Raw genomic sequence first — 21,830 nt, 5'->3', positions numbered from 1 at the left:
AAAAACACAGCAAATTAGTATATGTGTAAAAAAGGTAAAATGTGCTAAACGTTTTGAGAAATGTGTCTTTGTTTTGAGAACTGTCCAAATGGATCAGTTACAGTGTGTTAGCAATCGAGAAAAACTTTAACACAAATTATTAAAAAGTTGTAACCTAAAAATAAAAATGCATTCCGAGGTTAAGCAGTAAATATATGACAATTTCCAGCAATATCGTCAATTTGATTGCACAGATAATATTTGAACTGAACTGAGCTGGATGATGATATCACTGAATCGATGATGAACTGACTTTACGTTAAAACTTCAGTATTTACTACTGACCATTTGCATTATCGACACACTATTTTCCTGTTTAATAATGTAAAGCTGCTATGACACAATCTGTATTGTAAAAAGCACTATATAAATAAAGGTGACTTGACATAAAAACAGCGGTTTGTGACACAGAAAGACAGAAAAACACAAAACACTGAAAAGGGCTGGAGCTCCATTATAGGTGAATAATGAAAATGTTTTATTGACTGTGTGTGATCATTTGATTTAAGAAGTCATTTTGATAGTCATAATAAAAATTGTGACACTACAATAAAAACTAAATGACTAATTTCAATCAACAGAAGTAAAGGTTGAGAAAAGCACAGAAACACATGGTCACTCAGCAGGACTCACACACACTGATCTTACTGTCTATATGAGGATTTATTACACATTTATTCTGATGTTATTTCACTGACAGAAGTTCAGCTGCAGTATTAATGTCATGAAGAGAAAACAAGAGACTCTATAACATCTCAATGTTACTGATTCATCATGCAGCTCAGAGCATTATGGGTAGAATCTCTCGTCAGTCTATTCTGAGTCATCAACACAGATCCATTATTAAAAATAGCAAACCCAGGATAGAGCGGCTGAGTGAATGTGGTGTGGACTGTGTGGATGAGGCTCATTGTGTCAGAGACGCTGTAGAAGGACAGAGTTCCTGCACTGTGATCCACAAACACTCCTATTCTACTGCTGATGGGCTCTACAGGGAGATCAGTGACTATGTTATTGTGCATGAATGAGTAACTGGAGGGAGAGCAGAGCAAACTCCAGGACTGATCATTCTTTCCAAACCGACACTCATTACCCCATCCCTTCCTGCTGATGCTCTTATATGACACTGATATACGCACACCTCCACTGCACTCAATCTCCCAGTAACAGCGTCCACACACACTCTCTCTACACAACACCTGATAATACATATCAAATCTGTCTGGATGATCAGGATACGGCTGAACTGTGTCAGTGTTAGTAATCACTCTGTTGTTATCAGACAGAAGGAGGTGTTTATACACTGTGTTCAGATCCAGAGTGAGCTGATGGGAATCTGATGGAGATAAAACACATCAGAATCAGGAATTATGAATCTGTTTGATCTTTTCATGTAGCTGAACTCTTCGTGTTCAATGTATCATCAGTGTCTCAGTACAGATGACCAGATATCCTGTGCAAATCATCATTTACATCATCAATTATAAAACTCTTCTTTCACCTTCTACAGGAAGAACATGAACACACTCAGTGAGTTTTTCTGCTTGTTTTCTTACTGACTTACATTGTAGGAAGTCGTTCCTGGTCCTGGGAACAATGTTGGTGGATGTGACTGTGGAAATCAACAGACATGAACAGTGAGATTCTCATGATCCTGCATCCATTCCTAAGACATTTCTAATATGATGTTCTCCATGATATAAGATGATGATGGACTTGTTTCTGAGAGCAGATGAATCTCCAGGACTTTACCTCTGTCTGAGATCTTCTTGAGCTCCTCTTTGCAGAAATCCTCCAGTTTGTCTCTCAGCTGATGGACAGATTCTCTCAGACCATCAAAAGAGAAGAGAGAACTGAAGGGATCATCATTTCCGTCTGTAGATTCAGGAGGTGCTGAGAGAGACTGGAAACTCTACAGAAAACAGAAATCAAAACTCATCAGCTCCACACTTCTGATCTGATTTGACTGATCTTTAGTAACTCACCTCAATCCAGCACTTTCACAGCATCAGCTTCATTCTTCTCATATTCATTATATCACATTAGAGCTACAGATTCTAGTATTTGACACTTACACTCTATGTGAACTTTCTAGGAAATAGTTTGGATGATAAAACATCTGCTAAGAACATAAATGTCCATCTAACAGCTCAAGAACATCAATGGAGTCTCATTGTAGGGTTGAGTAGATTTTTTCAGGAAAAGCAGCTCAAAGGCTACGATTAGATTGACCATTATTTATAACTTTAGAGAAGTTAGAGACAGCAGGATCTGGCTCAAGTCCACTATGATCCTGTTCTTCTAGATCTCTGTTACCTGCAGGAACTGGATGTGATCCTGTGTGTGTGAAAGCTGCTCCAGCTCAGCGTCTCTCCTCCTCAGATCATTGATCTCCTGCTCCAGTCGCTCCAGTCGTCCTTCAGCTCGACTCACTGCTCGCTTTTCCTGATCTCTGATCAGCCGTATCAGCTCAGAGCGGCTTCTCTCAATGGAGCGGATGAGCTCAGTAAAGATCCTCTCACTGTCCTCCACTGCTGTCTGTGCAGAGCGCTGTTAGGACACACAGTGATTCAGGCTTCAGTGGGACTGAAAGAGACAAGAGAGTCTGAACTGAGACTGAGACAAACTTCTCTTCTTCTCCAGACTCACCTTATGAGACTCCACAGCCTCTCTCAGCTGCTGAAGATCTTTCTCTCTCTGCTGGATTCTCTGCTGGAACGTCTTCTGCGTCTCCTTCAGCTGCTTCTGCAGGACAAACGGATGATGGTGAATGTCACAGAAAACTACTGCCACTAAATCATCATGAGAACAGATGAATCCAGATGAAGGCTTTTTTCATACTGCAAGCATAAGTATTATAAAAGTGAAACTGACACAGATGTAGAGCTTCATACTGACAGTGTTTCTGTGTAATAAGCTGCTGCCCTACACAGAAAATAAACAGACTATTGGATCACTGCACTGAATATTAACTTAATCTCTATGGTAAATACCTGTTTCTCTGTCCTCTGTTCTTCAGCTGATACAGTGTTGTGGTTTTTATGCTCATACATCGTACACAGCACACATATACATTCCTGATCAGTGCAACAGAAAACCTCAAGGATCTTCTCATGTTTCTGGCAGATCATCTCCTGCAGTCGTCCAGTGGCATCAGTCAAATTGTGCTTCTTTCCTTTAAAGAAACTCTCATGTTGTTCAAGGTGATTCTGACAGTAAGAGTTCAGACACACCAGACAGGACTTGACGGCTTTGTATTTTCTTCCAGTACAGACGTCACACTCCACATCTCCAGCTCCAGCGTCACAGTCAGCAGGAAGTTTGGTCTTCTTCAGTTTCTCCACCATTTCAGCCAGCATGGTGTTTCTAGCTAAAGCAGGTCTTGGACTGAAGGTCTGTCTGCACTGAGGGCAGCTGTAGACTCTCATCTGATCCTCCTGATCCCAGCAGTCTGTAATACAGCTCTTACAGTAACTGTGTCCACAGGAAGTGGTCACTGGATCCTTCAGGAGATCCAGACACAGTGGACACAAGAACTCATCCTGAGAAAATCTGGCTTCTGCCATTTTACTGCCTAAATACAGAGACACAAACACACAACAGCTCAACTACACTTCAGTTTTTCTTTCCCCGAACTGAATAGTTTCCTGGTTCTGTGTTTGAGTGACGTGTGCAAAACAGGTGTGTCTGTGAGACTGTAAAGCAGGTTCCTCGTTCCAGCTCCTTTAGAGTCTCTCACACACACAAACACATTCTTGCATATGTGGTTTAAGGGGACTTCCTATAGGCATAATGGTTTTCATACGTACAAACTTTATTTTTATCCCCTTACCTTAAAACTACACTGTAAAAAAAAGATTGCTGTAAATTTTACAGTAACTTACTGGCAGCTGAAGTATTATTACTGTAAGTGCATGTACAGTACTATAATGTCTTTACTGTATTTTCATTTACAGTATTAATACCATATTTTCAATTATAGTACCAGTACCGTAGAGTTTATTTTCATTGAATGTAAACACTTTTAACCTGTAAAAAACAATCCAATTGTGGTACAGCACTGTAATTCAGATTTTTAATGTTTTCGAAGAAATCTCATTATTTTATTTATTTTTCTTCCTAGGGCGTCAAAAAGTCTAGAAACGTCCCTGATCATCGATACTATGGCATTCACAAGAAGAGGCCCCTAAAAAATAATTCTGACAACTTCATTTATTTGTTTATCAAATTTCAGTGCAGTGTCACAAACTATACCTACATTTTTTACTTCCGAAAAGGGGATAGTATACCCAACTCAATTTTGGATGTGTCAACAGACAAGGGCCAAATAAAATCAATTTGTTTTTTGATTCATTTAAAGATAGCAAATTAGCATCTCAAACACCTTAATCTCACCAAGACATTCCGCCAATCTTTCAATTGGCAATTGGCTTCATAGGTAGATAAAACTGGGTGTTGTTTACATAACAGTAAAATGACTCACTATATTTACTTAAGATCTGACCTAAAGGGAGCATATAAAGTGAAAAAAAAGACTGGTGCTAAAACAAGATTCTTGTGGAATACCACAAGATAAAGGCGCCGAGTTAGACATACATTCTTCCATCTGAACAGAGATACTTCTCTTTTGAAGAGTTCCTGTACTGTGATCCACAAACACTCCTATTCTACTGCTGATGGACTCTACAGGGAGATCAGTCTTTATGTTATTGTGTATGAATAAGAAACTGATAGGAGAGCAGGCAAAACACCAGGACTGATCATTATGTCCAAACGCACCCTCATTACCCGATCCCTTCCTGCTGATGCTCTTATATGACACTGATATAAACACATATCCACTCTACTCAATCTCCCAGTAACAGCGTCCACACACACTCTCTCTACACAACACCTGATAATACATATCAAATCTGTCTGGATGATCAGGATACAGCTGAACCGTGTCAGTATAAGTAACCATTCTGTTTCTGTCAGACAGAAGGGGGCGTTTATGTGTTGTGTTCAGATCCAGAGTGAGCTGATGGGAATCTGATGGAGATAAAACACATCAGAATCAGGAATTATGAATCTGATGATCTTTTCATGCAGCTGAACTCAAGTTTACAGATGACCACAATGTCATCCCTGAAACCCAAATTAAGTACATTAAACAATAAAATTATCATTCTGTTAATTTTTTTTTAAGTTGAATCAACTTAACTAAGCTTATTTGAGTCCACTGACAATGGCAATGTACAGAATGGAAGGCAGCACAAAGAAACTGATTGGGCGGAGCTGCTGTTTGAACTGATGGCATGCAGTGTGTGCATTTCTGTCAGCGAGTCTTTACCGTTTGCTCTGAAACCATTATTAATAAATGAGAGGTATAACAGTTAGCTAATAAAAAGAGATAAAGAAATAAAAATATAAATTAAGACTGCATAAATGTCGATTCCAAACCTTTCGCCACAGTCTTTCATGGATCGACTCCAACCAATTTGGACCACGTTTACAACCCCTGGCAAAGTTAAATAAATCACAGATATGACACAAAACAATTGTTAATTCAACATTCAGGTTATGTGAGACATACCTCAAACAAATTAGATTAAACTCTGTTAATTAATGAAAAATAATTTTCCAAAATTTTTTTTAAGTACAGAAAAAAATTATGGAATCATTCAATTTTGAGGAACAAATTATGGAATCATCAACCAAAAAGAAAAAAATTAGTACTGTAAGGTTGAAAATTATCAAAGACTTCTGCTTTCCTGTCCCTAATTTATCTTCAGTAACAAAAGAGCCATTTGGCACTCCTGAAGATACAGTAGCTGATGCTATTTTATGTATTTTCACAATTTAAAGTCAATAAATGTTATTTTTGTGACAAAAACAGTGTCTTCTTTTTAGACTACACATAATTAAAGCAATAATGTTCATTATAGTACAGTACTATAGTATATACTAATTACTATTTGTTAAAAAAATTTATTTATTCATGAATTAATTAATTAAAAAAGAGCATTCTATTAATCTGAATGCGATTATGGTACTGTGATATTCACTGTATAAAAATTACAGTAGTACAGCAAGTAACTGTGATTAAACTTACAGTCAGCATACTGTGGAATATATTACAGCAACTTACTTGCCAATTGCTGCCAGTAAGTTACTGTAAATTTCACAGTAATCTTGTTACAGTGTGACAGTCTGAACAAAGCATTGGTGTAGAGTTTTGCAAAAAACACAGCAAATTAGTATATGTGTAAAAAAGGTAAAATGTGCTAAACGTTTTGAGAAATGTGTCTTTGTTTTGAGAACTGTCCAAATGGATCAGTTACAGTGTGTTAGCAATCGAGAAAAACTTTAACACAAATTATTAAAAAGTTGTAACCTAAAAATAAAAATGCATTCCGAGGTTAAGCAGTAAATATATGACAATTTCCAGCAATATCGTCAATTTGATTGCACAGATAATATTTGAACTGAACTGAGCTGGATGATGATATCACTGAATCGATGATGAACTGACTTTACGTTAAAACTTCAGTATTTACTACTGACCATTTGCATTATCGACACACTATTTTCCTGTTTAATAATGTAAAGCTGCTATGACACAATCTGTATTGTAAAAAGCACTATATAAATAAAGGTGACTTGACATAAAAACAGCGGTTTGTGACACAGAAAGACAGAAAAACACAAAACACTGAAAAGGGCTGGAGCTCCATTATAGGTGAATAATGAAAATGTTTTATTGACTGTGTGTGATCATTTGATTTAAGAAGTCATTTTGATAGTCATAATAAAAATTGTGACACTACAATAAAAACTAAATGACTAATTTCAATCAACAGAAGTAAAGGTTGAGAAAAGCACAGAAACACATGGTCACTCAGCAGGACTCACACACACTGATCTTACTGTCTATATGAGGATTTATTACACATTTATTCTGATGTTATTTCACTGACAGAAGTTCAGCTGCAGTATTAATGTCATGAAGAGAAAACAAGAGACTCTATAACATCTCAATGTTACTGATTCATCATGCAGCTCAGAGCATTATGGGTAGAATCTCTCGTCAGTCTATTCTGAGTCATCAACACAGATCCATTATTAAAAATAGCAAACCCAGGATAGAGCGGCTGAGTGAATGTGGTGTGGACTGTGTGGATGAGGCTCATTGTGTCAGAGACGCTGTAGAAGGACAGAGTTCCTGCACTGTGATCCACAAACACTCCTATTCTACTGCTGATGGGCTCTACAGGGAGATCAGTGACTATGTTATTGTGCATGAATGAGTAACTGGAGGGAGAGCAGAGCAAACTCCAGGACTGATCATTCTTTCCAAACCGACACTCATTACCCCATCCCTTCCTGCTGATGCTCTTATATGACACTGATATACGCACACCTCCACTGCACTCAATCTCCCAGTAACAGCGTCCACACACACTCTCTCTACACAACACCTGATAATACATATCAAATCTGTCTGGATGATCAGGATACGGCTGAACTGTGTCAGTGTTAGTAATCACTCTGTTGTTATCAGACAGAAGGAGGTGTTTATACACTGTGTTCAGATCCAGAGTGAGCTGATGGGAATCTGATGGAGATAAAACACATCAGAATCAGGAATTATGAATCTGTTTGATCTTTTCATGTAGCTGAACTCTTCGTGTTCAATGTATCATCAGTGTCTCAGTACAGATGACCAGATATCCTGTGCAAATCATCATTTACATCATCAATTATAAAACTCTTCTTTCACCTTCTACAGGAAGAACATGAACACACTCAGTGAGTTTTTCTGCTTGTTTTCTTACTGACTTACATTGTAGGAAGTCGTTCCTGGTCCTGGGAACAATGTTGGTGGATGTGACTGTGGAAATCAACAGACATGAACAGTGTGATTCTCATGATCCTGCATCCATTCCTAAGACATTTCTAATATGATGTTCTCCATGATATAAGATGATGATGGACTTGTTTCTGAGAGCAGATGAATCTCCAGGACTTTACCTCTGTCTGAGATCTTCTTGAGCTCCTCTTTGCAGAAATCCTCCAGTTTGTCTCTCAGCTGATGGACAGATTCTCTCAGACCATCAAAAGAGAAGAGAGAACTGAAGGGATCATCATTTCCGTCTGTAGATTCAGGAGGTGCTGAGAGAGACTGGAAACTCTACAGAAAACAGAAATCAAAACTCATCAGCTCCACACTTCTGATCTGATTTGACTGATCTTTAGTAACTCACCTCAATCCAGCACTTTCACAGCATCAGCTTCATTCTTCTCATATTCATTATATCACATTAGAGCTACAGATTCTAGTATTTGACACTTACACTCTATGTGAACTTTCTAGGAAATAGTTTGGATGATAAAACATCTGCTAAGAACATAAATGTCCATCTAACAGCTCAAGAACATCAATGGAGTCTCATTGTAGGGTTGAGTAGATTTTTTCAGGAAAAGCAGCTCAAAGGCTACGATTAGATTGACCATTATTTATAACTTTAGAGAAGTTAGAGACAGCAGGATCTGGCTCAAGTCCACTATGATCCTGTTCTTCTAGATCTCTGTTACCTGCAGGAACTGGATGTGATCCTGTGTGTGTGAAAGCTGCTCCAGCTCAGCGTCTCTCCTCCTCAGATCATTGATCTCCTGCTCCAGTCGCTCCAGTCGTCCTTCAGCTCGACTCACTGCTCGCTTTTCCTGATCTCTGATCAGCCGTATCAGCTCAGAGCGGCTTCTCTCAATGGAGCGGATGAGCTCAGTAAAGATCCTCTCACTGTCCTCCACTGCTGTCTGTGCAGAGCGCTGTTAGGACACACAGTGATTCAGGCTTCAGTGGGACTGAAAGAGACAAGAGAGTCTGAACTGAGACTGAGACAAACTTCTCTTCTTCTCCAGACTCACCTTATGAGACTCCACAGCCTCTCTCAGCTGCTGAAGATCTTTCTCTCTCTGCTGGATTCTCTGCTGGAACGTCTTCTGCGTCTCCTTCAGCTGCTTCTGCAGGACAAACGGATGATGGTGAATGTCACAGAAAACTACTGCCACTAAATCATCATGAGAACAGATGAATCCAGATGAAGGCTTTTTTCATACTGCAAGCATAAGTATTATAAAAGTGAAACTGACACAGATGTAGAGCTTCATACTGACAGTGTTTCTGTGTAATAAGCTGCTGCCCTACACAGAAAATAAACAGACTATTGGATCACTGCACTGAATATTAACTTAATCTCTATGGTAAATACCTGTTTCTCTGTCCTCTGTTCTTCAGCTGATACAGTGTTGTGGTTTTTATGCTCATACATCGTACACAGCATACATATACATTCCTGATCAGTGCAACAGAAAACCTCAAGGATCTTCTCATGTTTCTGGCAGATCATCTCCTGCAGTCGTCCAGTGGCATCAGTCAAATTGTGCTTCTTTCCTTTAAAGAAACTCTCATGTTGTTCAAGGTGATTCTGACAGTAAGAGTTCAGACACACCAGACAGGACTTGACGGCTTTGTATTTTCTTCCAGTACAGACGTCACACTCCACATCTCCAGCTCCAGCGTCACAGTCAGCAGGAAGTTTGGTCTTCTTCAGTTTCTCCACCACTTCAGCCAGCATGGTGTTTCTAGCTAAAGCAGGTCTTGGACTGAAGGTCTGTCTGCACTGAGGGCAGCTGTAGACTCTCATCTGATCCTCCTGATCCCAGCAGTCTGTAATACAGCTCTTACAGTAACTGTGTCCACAGGAAGTGGTCACTGGATCCTTCAGGAGATCCAGACACAGTGGACACAAGAACTCATCCTGAGAAAATCTGGCTTCTGCCATTTTACTGCCTAAATACAGAGACACAAACACACAACAGCTCAACTACACTTCAGTTTTTCTTTCCCCGAACTGAATAGTTTCCTGGTTCTGTGTTTGAGTGACGTGTGCAAAACAGGTGTGTCTGTGAGACTGTAAAGCAGGTTCTACCAGAAAGACTCGGGAGAATTTATACTGTGACAATAACATTTATTTATTTAGGAGCTCAGCAAGCAATCAGGTTATTTGGCGTAGGCCCCGTTCTTAACTTGCATTCAGAGGGTACGGAATCTGCGGGTCCCGCCTGAAGACGAAGGCGGGGGCGCCGCTCACCCCCCGGAGTCAGGAAAGGGGCCATCTGGTGATGGTGGGTGAATGGAGGAAAAGAACAATCTGAAGTCTTCGGGATGGAGGGGATAGATTGACTGATGGTGATGTGGTTGGTAGAGGGAGGACCCGGCTAGGTGGAGTAGAGTCGTTGGAGGAAGGATCCCATCTTGGTGGAGGTGGGGAGGATGGAGGTACTGGAGCGACAGCATCTGCGAACTCAGACATGTGTAAGCGCTACCCTTTTTAAGCTACAGTAAATGATATGATTGGATAGATGAGGAGGTAATTAGTGACGCGAACAATTGAGTCTTCCTGGCAGAACTTGCGCTAGCTTCATTTCTACCAGAAAGACTCGGGAGAATTTATACTGTGACAATAACATTTATTTATTTAGGAGCTCAGCAAGCAATCAGGTTATTTGGCGTAGGCCCCGTTCTTAACTTGCATTCAGAGGGTACGGAATCTGCGGGTCCCGCCTGAAGACGAAGGCGGGGGCGCCGCTCACCCCCAAAGATGGGTGGAATTAAGGATCCACCGGAACGGGGCCCACCCCCAAGACGGTTTAGGATTTAACTCACCGGTCGTGAATCCTGGGGTTCCTAATGTTGGAAGAGAAAACAAAAATTAGATTAAGCGAGTACCATCCTTATTTATATCGAATACGCCATTGCCGTCATAGTTCTGATTTTTATTTATATATATTTTTATATATATCAACTATCGTGATAAACGAACATATGCTGGTGTTATCCTAGATTGCACGCGTGAAATAGAGCCGCCTTTAGGTGGACCTATAAGTACGAGCCGTCTGTTGACGCTGGGCCACAGGCCATCTTTAGATAGAACACGTGGGCCACAGGCCATCTTTTGGTAGAACACATGGGCCACAGGCCATCTTTTGGTAGGACGTATGGGCCACAGGCCATCTTTTGGTAGAACGTATGGGCCACAGGCCATCTTTTAATAGGATACATGGGCCACAGGCCATCTTTTGATAGAACACATGGGCCACAGGCCATCTTTTGGTAGAACGTATGGGCCACAGGCCATCTTTTGATAGGATACATGGGCCACAGGCCATCTTTTGATAGAACACATGGGCCACAGGCCATCTTTTGAAGGAATACGTGGGCCACAGGCCATCTTTTGATAGAACACATGGGCCACAGGCCATCTTTTGATAGAACACATGGGCCACAGGCCATCTTTTGATAGAACACATGGGCCACAGGCCATCTTTTGATAGAACTCATGGGCCACAGGCCATCTTTTGATGGGACGCGAGATTACGGACGTGTAACCCGCAGCCATTTGTATTAGTAGCTAGCCATACAATTCATGAAAGTGCCAATCCGCTTTGGCAAAACACCACCACCAGAAGATAAATAGGAATTTACCTAGATCAAGACTGGAGAGCTTGCTGGGCTTCGAGGATGGATTTTGAATCTGGTCTTATGTAGGACTCGAATGCTGAAGAGGACCACCTGCCCAGGATTTTGATAGCTGCTGTAGAGATACCGCGCTCGGCTGCTGTAGTAGCAGCTCCAATCCTGAAGGAATGTCCGGTGAATAGAGAGGAGGATAAGCTGCAGCTTTTGAGAACGGCGTTGAGATGGAACTTGAACCGGTTTTGAGAGAGAGGTGCTCCGTTGGGTAGAATGAAGAGGGGAGAATTAGCAGAATGTCTGGGACGGATTTTTAGGAATTTAGTCATAGAGGAGAAAGGGCAGAAATCGCTACTGATTTTAGAAATAGTTAAAGTAATGCCAGAGCCTTTAGAGTCATTTTTGGAATGTTTAAGAAAGAGTGTGAAAAAATTAGGAAAGAAATGCAAGTCAGAAAAGGAAAGACCGCGTACTGGATCGAATGTATTGGTTGGCGAGGTAAATTCTCCTGGACGCATAAAGCCATAGAAAGCTGTAAGAAATACCGCTTCTAGCAGAGTGTTGACCTATATGGAAAAGAGGCCGTTGCGAACTGCGATGATTAACCTATGAATTAAAGGTAACGTCAAAGGTAGCCTTTTGTCGGGGGACGCAGCAGAAGTTTTAGCCATACCTTTGAGCATTAGGCGAATAGGAGAAGCAGTGAATAGGCTAGGAGAGTCGGGGTTATGATATTTGGCGTAGAATTGAACACCTGCGAGTAATCTACGAATGGAAGATATTTTTAATTTACGTTTGTCGAAATTAAACGCGAGAAACGAGCAAACTGTCGAAATCAAAATGGGGAGTAAAGGAAGTTTAAAGGCTAAACAAAACATGGAAAACGAATACCAGGCAGAAGTATAAGCTTTGAGAGTCGATGGAGCAACGCCTTTAGACATGTAAAATCTAGCTGAGCAAAGCAAATCTTCTAATATAACGTTGTGGCTTGCAGGGGAGGGCAGGGTGTTGGATCCTTGTTGGCTGCGGGGCAGAGCCGTCTGAAGGTCTGAAAACGAAAGCGAGATAGAGCGTCAGCGACAACATTGAAGTGGCCGGGTATGTGAGTGGCTTTAATAATGAAGTTGTGGATGACTGACTGCCAGATTAAGCGACGCAGAAAAGGCATGATCATCAGGCAAGATGATCTGCCTTTATTAATAATGGCTACGGTGGCTTCATTATCGCAGAACATGAGAATGCGTTTCCTAGACCACTCGGGACCCCATATTACACTGGCTACGACTAGAGGATAAAGTTCGTATAGCGCTGAAGAGAGTGAACTAGATGTAGATCTAGGAAAATCGCTCGGCCATCTCTCTGCGAACCAGTGCCCTTGAAAATATCCCCCGAACCCGACGGACGGAGCAGCATCTGTAAATAAATGTAAATCTGCGGATGATTCGAAGTACTCGTTGTAGAAAAATGAAATGCCGTTCCAATCATTTAGTAAGCGAGACCAGAATGTAATATCGGACCGACAGCCTTCGTCTAGCTGGACCGGATTACTAAGTTCAGGCACGGAATGTGCCGCCGTTAGTAGACGCGATATGAAAGCCCTGCCTTGCGGGATGATGCTCATCGCGAAATTTAGGTGCCCTAGCAGGGACAACAATTCGCGCTTCGAGACGACCTGTAGAGAGGAGAAATTTTCCAGGAAAGATCGGATTCTTAAAAGTTTTTCTAGGGGAAGAGAAGCTTGCATCTTAACCGTATCGAGAGAGATACCTAGAAATTCGAGATTAGTGAAGGGGCCCAGAGTTTTCTCTGGAGAGAGGGGAACGCCGACGTCACTGAATACCTGCTTTAAGGTATCGAGAACGGAAGAATGGGAAGAAGGGAAATCGATAAGCAAGAAATCGTCAAGTAGATGCAAAACGAACGGAAGTTTACAGACGTTCAGCAGGATCCAACACAAGGCTTCCGACAGACTATTGAAGATGTGAGGGCTACTCCTACACCCGAAAGTGAGCCTTACTGCGAAATAGAATTTTGAAGCCCATTTAACGCCGAAAAGTGGCCAGTCAGCAGGGTGTATTGGCATGGTTTTAAAAGCGTCTGTTATATCTGCTTTAGCCAGCCAAGCACCGTGGCCAGCTAGCTTGATTAACTGTATAGCATTGTCCACCGAAGCGTAATGAAGAGAGAATGGTTCGAGGGGAATGCATTCATTAACGCTTAGAATTTTGCTGGAATGAGGAGAAGACATGTCGAATATGAGACGTTTTTTGCCAGAGTATTTACGGGTAGCGACGCCGATAGAGTTAATCCTAAAAGGGGAAAAAGGAGGGGAGGCGAATGGACCGATGACATAGCCTTTATTGACTTCTTTCTCGAGCAGTGTAGAAACGACGTCGGGTTCGTTCATAGCTGATTGCAAATTTTTTGCTGAAAAGGATGAATTGAGTTGCGAGAGAATTCCCACTCGAAACCCCTGAGACAGGCCGGTGATGAGATAGTCGACGAAAGATGAATCGGGGTGAGAAGAGAGGTAGCTAGAGAGGTTTGAAATGTTGATAGGTGTGGACGGATGATTGCTCAGAATTTTTTCTGAAGAGGGGCTTTCTTTCTGGTTTGAGGTTTGTATCGGCGTGGGCAGACTGATTTCGGGTGTGGGTCTTTGCACAGGCTGCAAATATGAGCGAAACGACAATTATTAAATGAACACACAGCTTCGTTAAACATATTGCAAATGGGATAGTCATTAATAGTTTCAGCGGGGCGTCCTCTGCTGGAGGAGCTGCGTCTTACATTTTCAGTACCGCGGACAGCGGCCTGATCGCGGCTAGCAAAAGCTTTCGGGCAGAAGGCAGCTGAGTGTCCGTGGGCACTGCATATAGAACACGATAAACTTCTTTGGCCGCCGAAGTGGCGAACTAGCAATTCCGTATCCGTGATGGACCAGTCGAGTCTTGAATTGTAGAGTGTAATGTAAGACGCGGATTTAGCAGAAAGGGATTTATGATATTCGTAGAATAAGGTGCCCCCGTACCTTTGGTTGAAGTCTGCCATCATGGATAGATAGAGGTCTAACTCTTCCCTCCTATCTGGGAAAACTTGGCATAGTGTGTCCCTGTAGATGCTAAATGCGATTACGAACTCACCGAACGAAAGGTTCCGTTGCAAGCGTGGGTCGGAAGTTTTGAGGAGCACTGCCACGTCACCACATTCCACCATTTTCCTGTCAGCGGCGGGCGATGGGAGAAGTAGAGAAGCCAAGTTGATGTCCTTGCCTTGGATAATATTTGACCTCAGATGTGGGGAGACTGTAGCGGCAGCGGGAGGAACGAAACGCCTACCGAAGGCTTGAGCTGGTGTAGATGAGGAGAGATTAAAGCTGGGAGAAGCCGGTGGAGCTGGGACGTTTTGGAGTGGCAGCTGGACCCTGAGAAGAGGAGCGGGCAGAGAGGTCGATGTAGAAGGTACGCTAGCTGAAATATTACCAGAGAAGGAGGGCCGTGATGTAGCGGGAACTGGGCTGCGGTCAAGGTTGACGAAAGAGTTTTCGAAGTCCGTCATCTTGGACTGTAATCCTTTAACTGTTTGGGATAAGTTTTGAACTGCAGATAGGAGCAGCAGATTAGTGTCAGGTAGATCGGCGACTTGAGGAGGAGATAAATCTTGCTCCGGTAGTGACGTTCTTTTAGCTGAACGAGGTGTGGATTTCGCAGATCTTTTCCTGCTGGCTTTTTTCGGTTGAGCAGTGGTTGGGGCGGTGTCGGGATGTGGAGAAGTAGATGGAGGTGGATTGCCCAATGTATTCTGGGCCAAGAGCAGGAGATCTTCTCTAGAAATTCCTTCGCTAGCGGGGATGCCGGCGTCCTCGAGGGCGTTTAGTATGAATTCAGAAGAGCAGCTCGCCCATGGAGAGGTGCGGCATTGAATTCGGGTACTCCGGCGTGTAGCAGAAGGGGATGGCTGAACGAATTCATCTGAATCTGAATAGTCACAAATGGATTGGTTGTCCTGAGACATGTTTGGTCGGCTTACTGGCGCTAGCAGTTGAGTTACTGGAGCGACAGCATCTGCGAACTCAGACATGTGTAAGCGCTACCCTTTTTAAGCTACAGTAAATGATATGATTGGATAGATGAGGAGGTAATTAGTGACGCGAACAATTGAGTCTTCCTGGCAGAACTTGCGCTAGCTTCATTTCCTCGTTCCAGCTCCTTTAGAGTCTCTCACACACACAAACACATTCTTGCATATGTGGTTTAAGGGGACTTCCTATAGGCATAATGGTTTTCATACGTACAAACTTTATTTTTATCCCCTTACCTTAAAACTACACTGTAAAAAAAAGATTGCTGTAAATTTTACAGTAACTTACTGGCAGCTGAAGTATTATTACTGTAAGTGCATGTACAGTACTATAATGTCTTTACTGTATTTTCATTTACAGTATTAATACCATATTTTCAATTATAGTACCAGTACCGTAGAGTTTATTTTCATTGAATGTAAACACTTTTAACCTGTAAAAAACAATCCAATTGTGGTACAGCACTGTAATTCAGATTTTTAATGTTTTCGAAGAAATCTCATTATTTTATTTATTTTTCTTCCTAGGCCGTCAAAAAGTCTAGAAACGTCCCTGATCATCGATACTATGGCATTCACAAGAAGAGGCCCCTAAAAAATAATTCTGACAACTTCATTTATTTGTTTATCAAATTTCAGTGCAGTGTCACAAACTATACCTACATTTTTTACTTCCGAAAAGGGGATAGTATACCCAACTCAATTTTGGATGTGTCAACAGACAAGGGCCAAATAAAATCAATTTGTTTTTTGATTCATTTAAAGATAGCAAATTAGCATCTCAAACACCTTAATCTCACCAAGACATTCCGCCAATCTTTCAATTGTCAATTGGCTTCATAGGTAGATAAAACTGGGTGTTGTTTACATAACAGTAAAATGACTCACTATATTTACTTAAGATCTGACCTAAAGGGAGCATATAAAGTGAAAAAAAAGACTGGTGCTAAAACAAGATTCTTGTGGAATACCACAAGATAAAGGCGCCGAGTTAGACATACATTCTTCCATCTGAACAGAGATACTTCTCTTTTGAAGAGTTCCTGTACTGTGATCCACAAACACTCCTATTCTACTGCTGATGGACTCTACAGGGAGATCAGTCTTTATGTTATTGTGTATGAATAAGAAACTGATAGGAGAGCAGGCAAAACACCAGGACTGATCATTATGTCCAAACGCACCCTCATTACCCGATCCCTTCCTGCTGATGCTCTTATATGACACTGATATAAACACATATCCACTCTACTCAATCTCCCAGTAACAGCGTCCACACACACTCTCTCTACACAACACCTGATAATACATATCAAATCTGTCTGGATGATCAGGATACAGCTGAACCGTGTCAGTATAAGTAACCATTCTGTTTCTGTCAGACAGAAGGGGGCGTTTATGTGTTGTGTTCAGATCCAGAGTGAGCTGATGGGAATCTGATGGAGATAAAACACATCAGAATCAGGAATTATGAATCTGATGATCTTTTCATGCAGCTGAACTCAAGTTTACAGATGACCACACTGTCATCCCTGAAACCCAAATTAAGTACATTAAACAATAAAATTATCATTCTGTTAATTTTTTTTTAAGTTGAATCAACTTAACTAAGCTTATTTGAGTCCACTGACAATGGCAATGTACAGAATGGAAGGCAGCACAAAGAAACTGATTGGGCGGAGCTGCTGTTTGAACTGATGGCATGCAGTGTGTGCATTTCTGTCAGCGAGTCTTTACCGTTTGCTCTGAAACCATTATTAATAAATGAGAGGTATAACAGTTAGCTAATAAAAAGAGATAAAGAAATAAAAATATAAATTAAGACTGCATAAATGTCGATTCCAAACCTTTCGCCACAGTCTTTCATGGATCGACTCCAACCAATTTGGACCACGTTTACAACCCCTGGCAAAGTTAAATAAATCACAGATATGACACAAAACAATTGTTAATTCAACATTCAGGTTATGTGAGACATACCTCAAACAAATTAGATTAAACTCTGTTAATTAATGAAAAATAATTTTCCAAAATTTTTTTTAAGTACAGAAAAAAATTATGGAATCATTCAATTTTGAGGAACAAATTATGGAATCATCAACCAAAAAGAAAAAAATTAGTACTGTAAGGTTGAAAATTATCAAAGACTTCTGCTTTCCTGTCCCTAATTTATCTTCAGTAACAAAAGAGCCATTTGGCACTCCTGAAGATACAGTAGCTGATAGGGATCAAGGCCTGTAGGCCAAAATGTGTATACATCGGGGGTCTGCTAATTGTCACACCTTTACAGAGGGTGAAACTGTAATTAGCTGATTGGTCAGTTTGAATGTCTCACATTTGGGTTTCAGTCACATGGTCAAGGAAAGGATAAAAGGAGATTGTAACTGTTGCTCTGGCCTCCTTCTTTTTACCCCCCTCTCTCTCTCTTTCTTTCTCTCATGTAACATTTCACATACATGTTAGTATACAATTAACTGTCTATTTTTACCATCCTTCATCTATTTTGTAACCAATTTAAGTGTAACATAACGAAATCTTGATTCAACATTAACATTGACGTGCTACCTATTGTAATGCAATATAGTCACTCAATAGCAACGCTCTCCCACATATTTAGCTATTCTAACTGCGCTTATTTCCATCGCTGGTATAAGCGGCAGTGGGTGGTAATAGACTAGAGAAGTACAGCTTTATACCATCGTGCTGATAACATTTCTTTAGTCCTTCGGCTTGAACCACTGTAGGAAACCACCCTTACAGTACTTTGTTGTTCCTCCTCTGGCATTTAGGACAGCCCAAATTTTTTAGGGCATGGACTTCACTAATGAAAATCAATATTCGTCATCAAGCTGGTTCCAACTTTTTTGAATAGCGGTTGACACATCAGCTTTGCAAGATTGAGCCTTGTCATGGACCAGTTTTTTTCAATGTCCACCATACATTTTCAATCGGATTGAAATGATGTGCCTCTCCTGAAGAAAAGCCTTTTACCTGACATGCAACCTCATATTATAAATGAGTTGGGGAATTTGATTCTCATCTGATCCTCCTGATCCCAGCAGTCTGTAATACAGCTCTTACAGTAACTGTGTCCACAGGGAATGGCCACTGGATCCTTCAGGAGATCCAGACACACTGGACACGAGAAATCATCTTGAAAAAAATGGGCTCCTGCCATTTTACTGCATGAATACAGAGACACAAACACACAACAGCTCAACTACACTTCAGTTTCGCTTTTCCTGAACTCAGCTTCCTGTTTCCTGGTTCAGTGTTTGAGTGACATGTGTAAAAAAGGTGTGTCTGTGAGACTGCTAAGCAGCTTCCTCATTTCTGCTCCTGTAGAGTCTCACACACTGACAGAGTAATCCAGTACAATTGCCCCACATTTGAAATCTGCTCAAATTCAAATAAAATTTTTAACTAGAAAAGTGTTTTATCAAAACAGACTTTCTTTGAAAGATTAAAAAAAAATTAAGGTTGACAGATACAAAAAATCCTGTTGGTTTTATTTTGTGTTGACACGAATATGCTGTTTGACATAACAGATGTGTATTTGTATTCCACAAGACGATAACTGTATTTACAGAAATGAACAGTTTTTACACAAATCAACCATTTATTACTGCTCTTCAGAATAATAATTTGTTACATTTAAATAGTACTTTTCTAAACACTCAAAGTGCTTTACAGAACACTAGAACACTCACCACACACCAGCTTACTGATGAAGAGGAGACAGAGTGATGAAGGCCATCAGTAGATATATGGGATGATTAGGAGACCATGATGCTCAGAGGACAATGGGCAAATTTGGCCAGGATGCCGAGGTCACACCTCTACTCTTTTCCAAAGACATCCTCAGATTTTTTTATGACCAAACAGAGTCAAGACCTCAGTTAAACATCTAATCTGCAGGACGGAGCTTTTTTTTCTGAATCTTTCAACTGATCGTATCAATTTTTAACTAGAAAAGTATGTTCGCTTTGAGAGAGACAATAAAGAGACTGCCACCAAGATCACTTTCTCAACCGACCACTCACCCATCACACTAACCTCCTCTGACATATACATCGCACTGAGCCGGATCAACGCGCACAAGGCTGCTGGACCAGATGGTATTCCTGGGTGTCCATAGCGTCTCCATAGCGCTGCACTACAAACACCTATGTACGAATGCTGTTTGTTGATTTCAGCTCAGCATTCAACACTGTCATACCCTCTAAGTTAATCACCAAACTTAGAGACCTGGACATTAACACCTCACGCTGTACCTGGATTATGGACTTTCTGACCAACAGACCTCAGCATTTTAGGTCAGGCCACATCTGCTCCACTACCGTCACACTCAAGACTGGTGTACCACTGGGCTGTGTGCTGAGCCCCTTCCTCTACTCCCTCTTCACCCACGACTGCAGGCCTGTGTATGGATCTAACACCATTATCAAGTTTGCAGACGACATTACGGTGATCGGTCTCATCAGCAACAACGATGAGACTGCCTACAGGGAGGAGATTCAGCACCTGGTCACGTGGTGCACAGACAATAATCTGCTCCTTAACACCACCAAAACCAAGGAGCTCATTGTGGACTTCAGGAAGGGAAGAGGAGGTTCACACAAACCCATCCACATCAACGGGGTGGCTGTTGAGCCTGTTTCTTCCTTCAAGTTCCTGGGGACCCACATTTCAGAGGATCTATCCTGGACCACCTACACCTCCAGCCTGGTCAAGAAGGCTCACCAGCGCCTGTTCTTCTTGAGAACACTTAAGAAGAACCAGCTGTCCTCAGCTATCCTGGTGAACTTCTATCTAACACAATAGAAAGCATCCTTACATGCTGTGTCACAGTCTGGTACGGAAGCTGCTCTGTTGCGTAGTGTAAGGCACTGCAGCGGGTTGTGAAAACTGCCCAACGCATTATAGGGAGTCCACTCCCAACCATTGAGGACATTCAGAAGAAGCACTGTTTGCGTCGAGCACGCAGTATTCTTAAGGATTCCTCTCACCCCACCCATTCCTCTCTCCTGCCTTCCGGCAGATGCTTCAGATGCCACAGGACTAGAACCAGCAGACTGAGGAACAGCTTCTTTCCCAGAGCTGTCTCCTTATTGAACTCTACCCCCCACTGACACCTCTGCCCCCCTCACACACCCCACACTCTCCCCATTACCATTGCACTACTTAATATTCATTGCACTACACTGTACACACCCATTTGTAAATGCAAATTTCCATTGCACAAATACATATTGTAAATCTGTGATAATCTATATCATCTATATCATCATCTATATCAAATCTATACATGTCTATTTGTAAATTCCTGCTTCAGTAAACAGCGACCTGTATATTATGTTCATATCTACCTGCAATTTATATTATAGTTAATAACAACCTGTTTATTATGTTCATCCACTTGTACATTCTAATTGTAGTTAATTATCATCTGTAAATTATGCTCATAGTACTTCATCTGTAAATATTATCCATAGCTTCTCCCTGTACATATCTCCTATAAGTGCACTTATAACTTTTAAATTATACCTATATCCTGCACTTGCTGCTTATTGCACTCCTGGTTAGACCTAAACTGCATTTCGTTGCCTTGTACTTGTACATGTGTAATGACAATAAAATTTAATCTAATCTAATCTAATTTTAGATAATCTTAGACTCGCATGCAGCTTTATAGCACGGCCAGGCACGCAATACTTTTTATCGTTATCTCAGGTAACCGAAGAGCCAAAGTAGCCAAAGTGTTCTCTCTTTTGAACATGTCTTTCACATTGCGTGAACGTGCTTAGGGAACGATGTCCAACAGTATATACATATTTCAGTAAATTGGGACACACAGAGGCCTTCAGGACCCGTTGGAAGATTTGGGTCACAGTCAGATCTGCTGCATCACAGTTTTAATGCTGGAGTATTGAGTTTCTCTAATAGCATGTATTGGTTTTAGTGGTAGACAAACACAGTCAACACAAAAACTCATTCGAACCTGAACTCAAGCTCAGATTCCAGACTGTGTTCAATGCAATAAACAGACAGGAGCTGATCTAAACTGTGTCTTTATTGATGGCAGTCTCAACAGCAACTGCCGGTGAACCAGCACAACAGTGTCACCACGGGATACAGGTCACACATGGTATTACACCGTGTAACATCTCCCTTTCTTTCGAGAATCGCTCAA

The 21,830-nt window shown here is 41.3% G+C and overlaps 2 protein-coding genes across 2 annotated transcripts; both read right to left on the bottom strand.

The window, feature by feature from the left end:
• Positions 1-520: 520 nt before the first annotated feature.
• Positions 521-3,658, bottom strand: LOC141288625 (tripartite motif-containing protein 16-like). Its single transcript, XM_073820790.1, has 6 exons — positions 3,033-3,658; positions 2,689-2,784; positions 2,356-2,589; positions 1,792-1,951; positions 1,604-1,651; positions 521-1,375 (listed from the first exon to the last, which is right to left on the bottom strand). The coding sequence occupies exons 1-6, from the start codon at positions 3,603-3,605 to the stop codon at positions 801-803; spliced, it is 1,686 nt and encodes a 561-aa protein (XP_073676891.1). The 5' UTR covers positions 3,606-3,658; the 3' UTR covers positions 521-800.
• A 3,123-nt stretch (positions 3,659-6,781) lies between these two features.
• Positions 6,782-10,496, bottom strand: LOC141288572 (tripartite motif-containing protein 16-like). The gene is made up of 6 exons (XM_073820735.1): positions 9,294-10,496; positions 8,950-9,045; positions 8,617-8,850; positions 8,053-8,212; positions 7,865-7,912; positions 6,782-7,636 (listed from the first exon to the last, which is right to left on the bottom strand). The coding sequence occupies exons 1-6, from the start codon at positions 9,864-9,866 to the stop codon at positions 7,062-7,064; spliced, it is 1,686 nt and encodes a 561-aa protein (XP_073676836.1). The 5' UTR covers positions 9,867-10,496; the 3' UTR covers positions 6,782-7,061.
• Positions 10,497-21,830: the final 11,334 nt, after the last annotated feature.

Source organism: Garra rufa, chromosome 16 (genome assembly GCF_049309525.1).
Source record: "Garra rufa chromosome 16, GarRuf1.0, whole genome shotgun sequence".
In the NCBI taxonomy this organism is placed as follows: domain Eukaryota; kingdom Metazoa; phylum Chordata; class Actinopteri; order Cypriniformes; family Cyprinidae; genus Garra; species Garra rufa.
The sequence above is the reverse complement of the archived record's forward strand: the minus strand, read 5'-3'. Positions and strand labels throughout refer to the sequence as shown.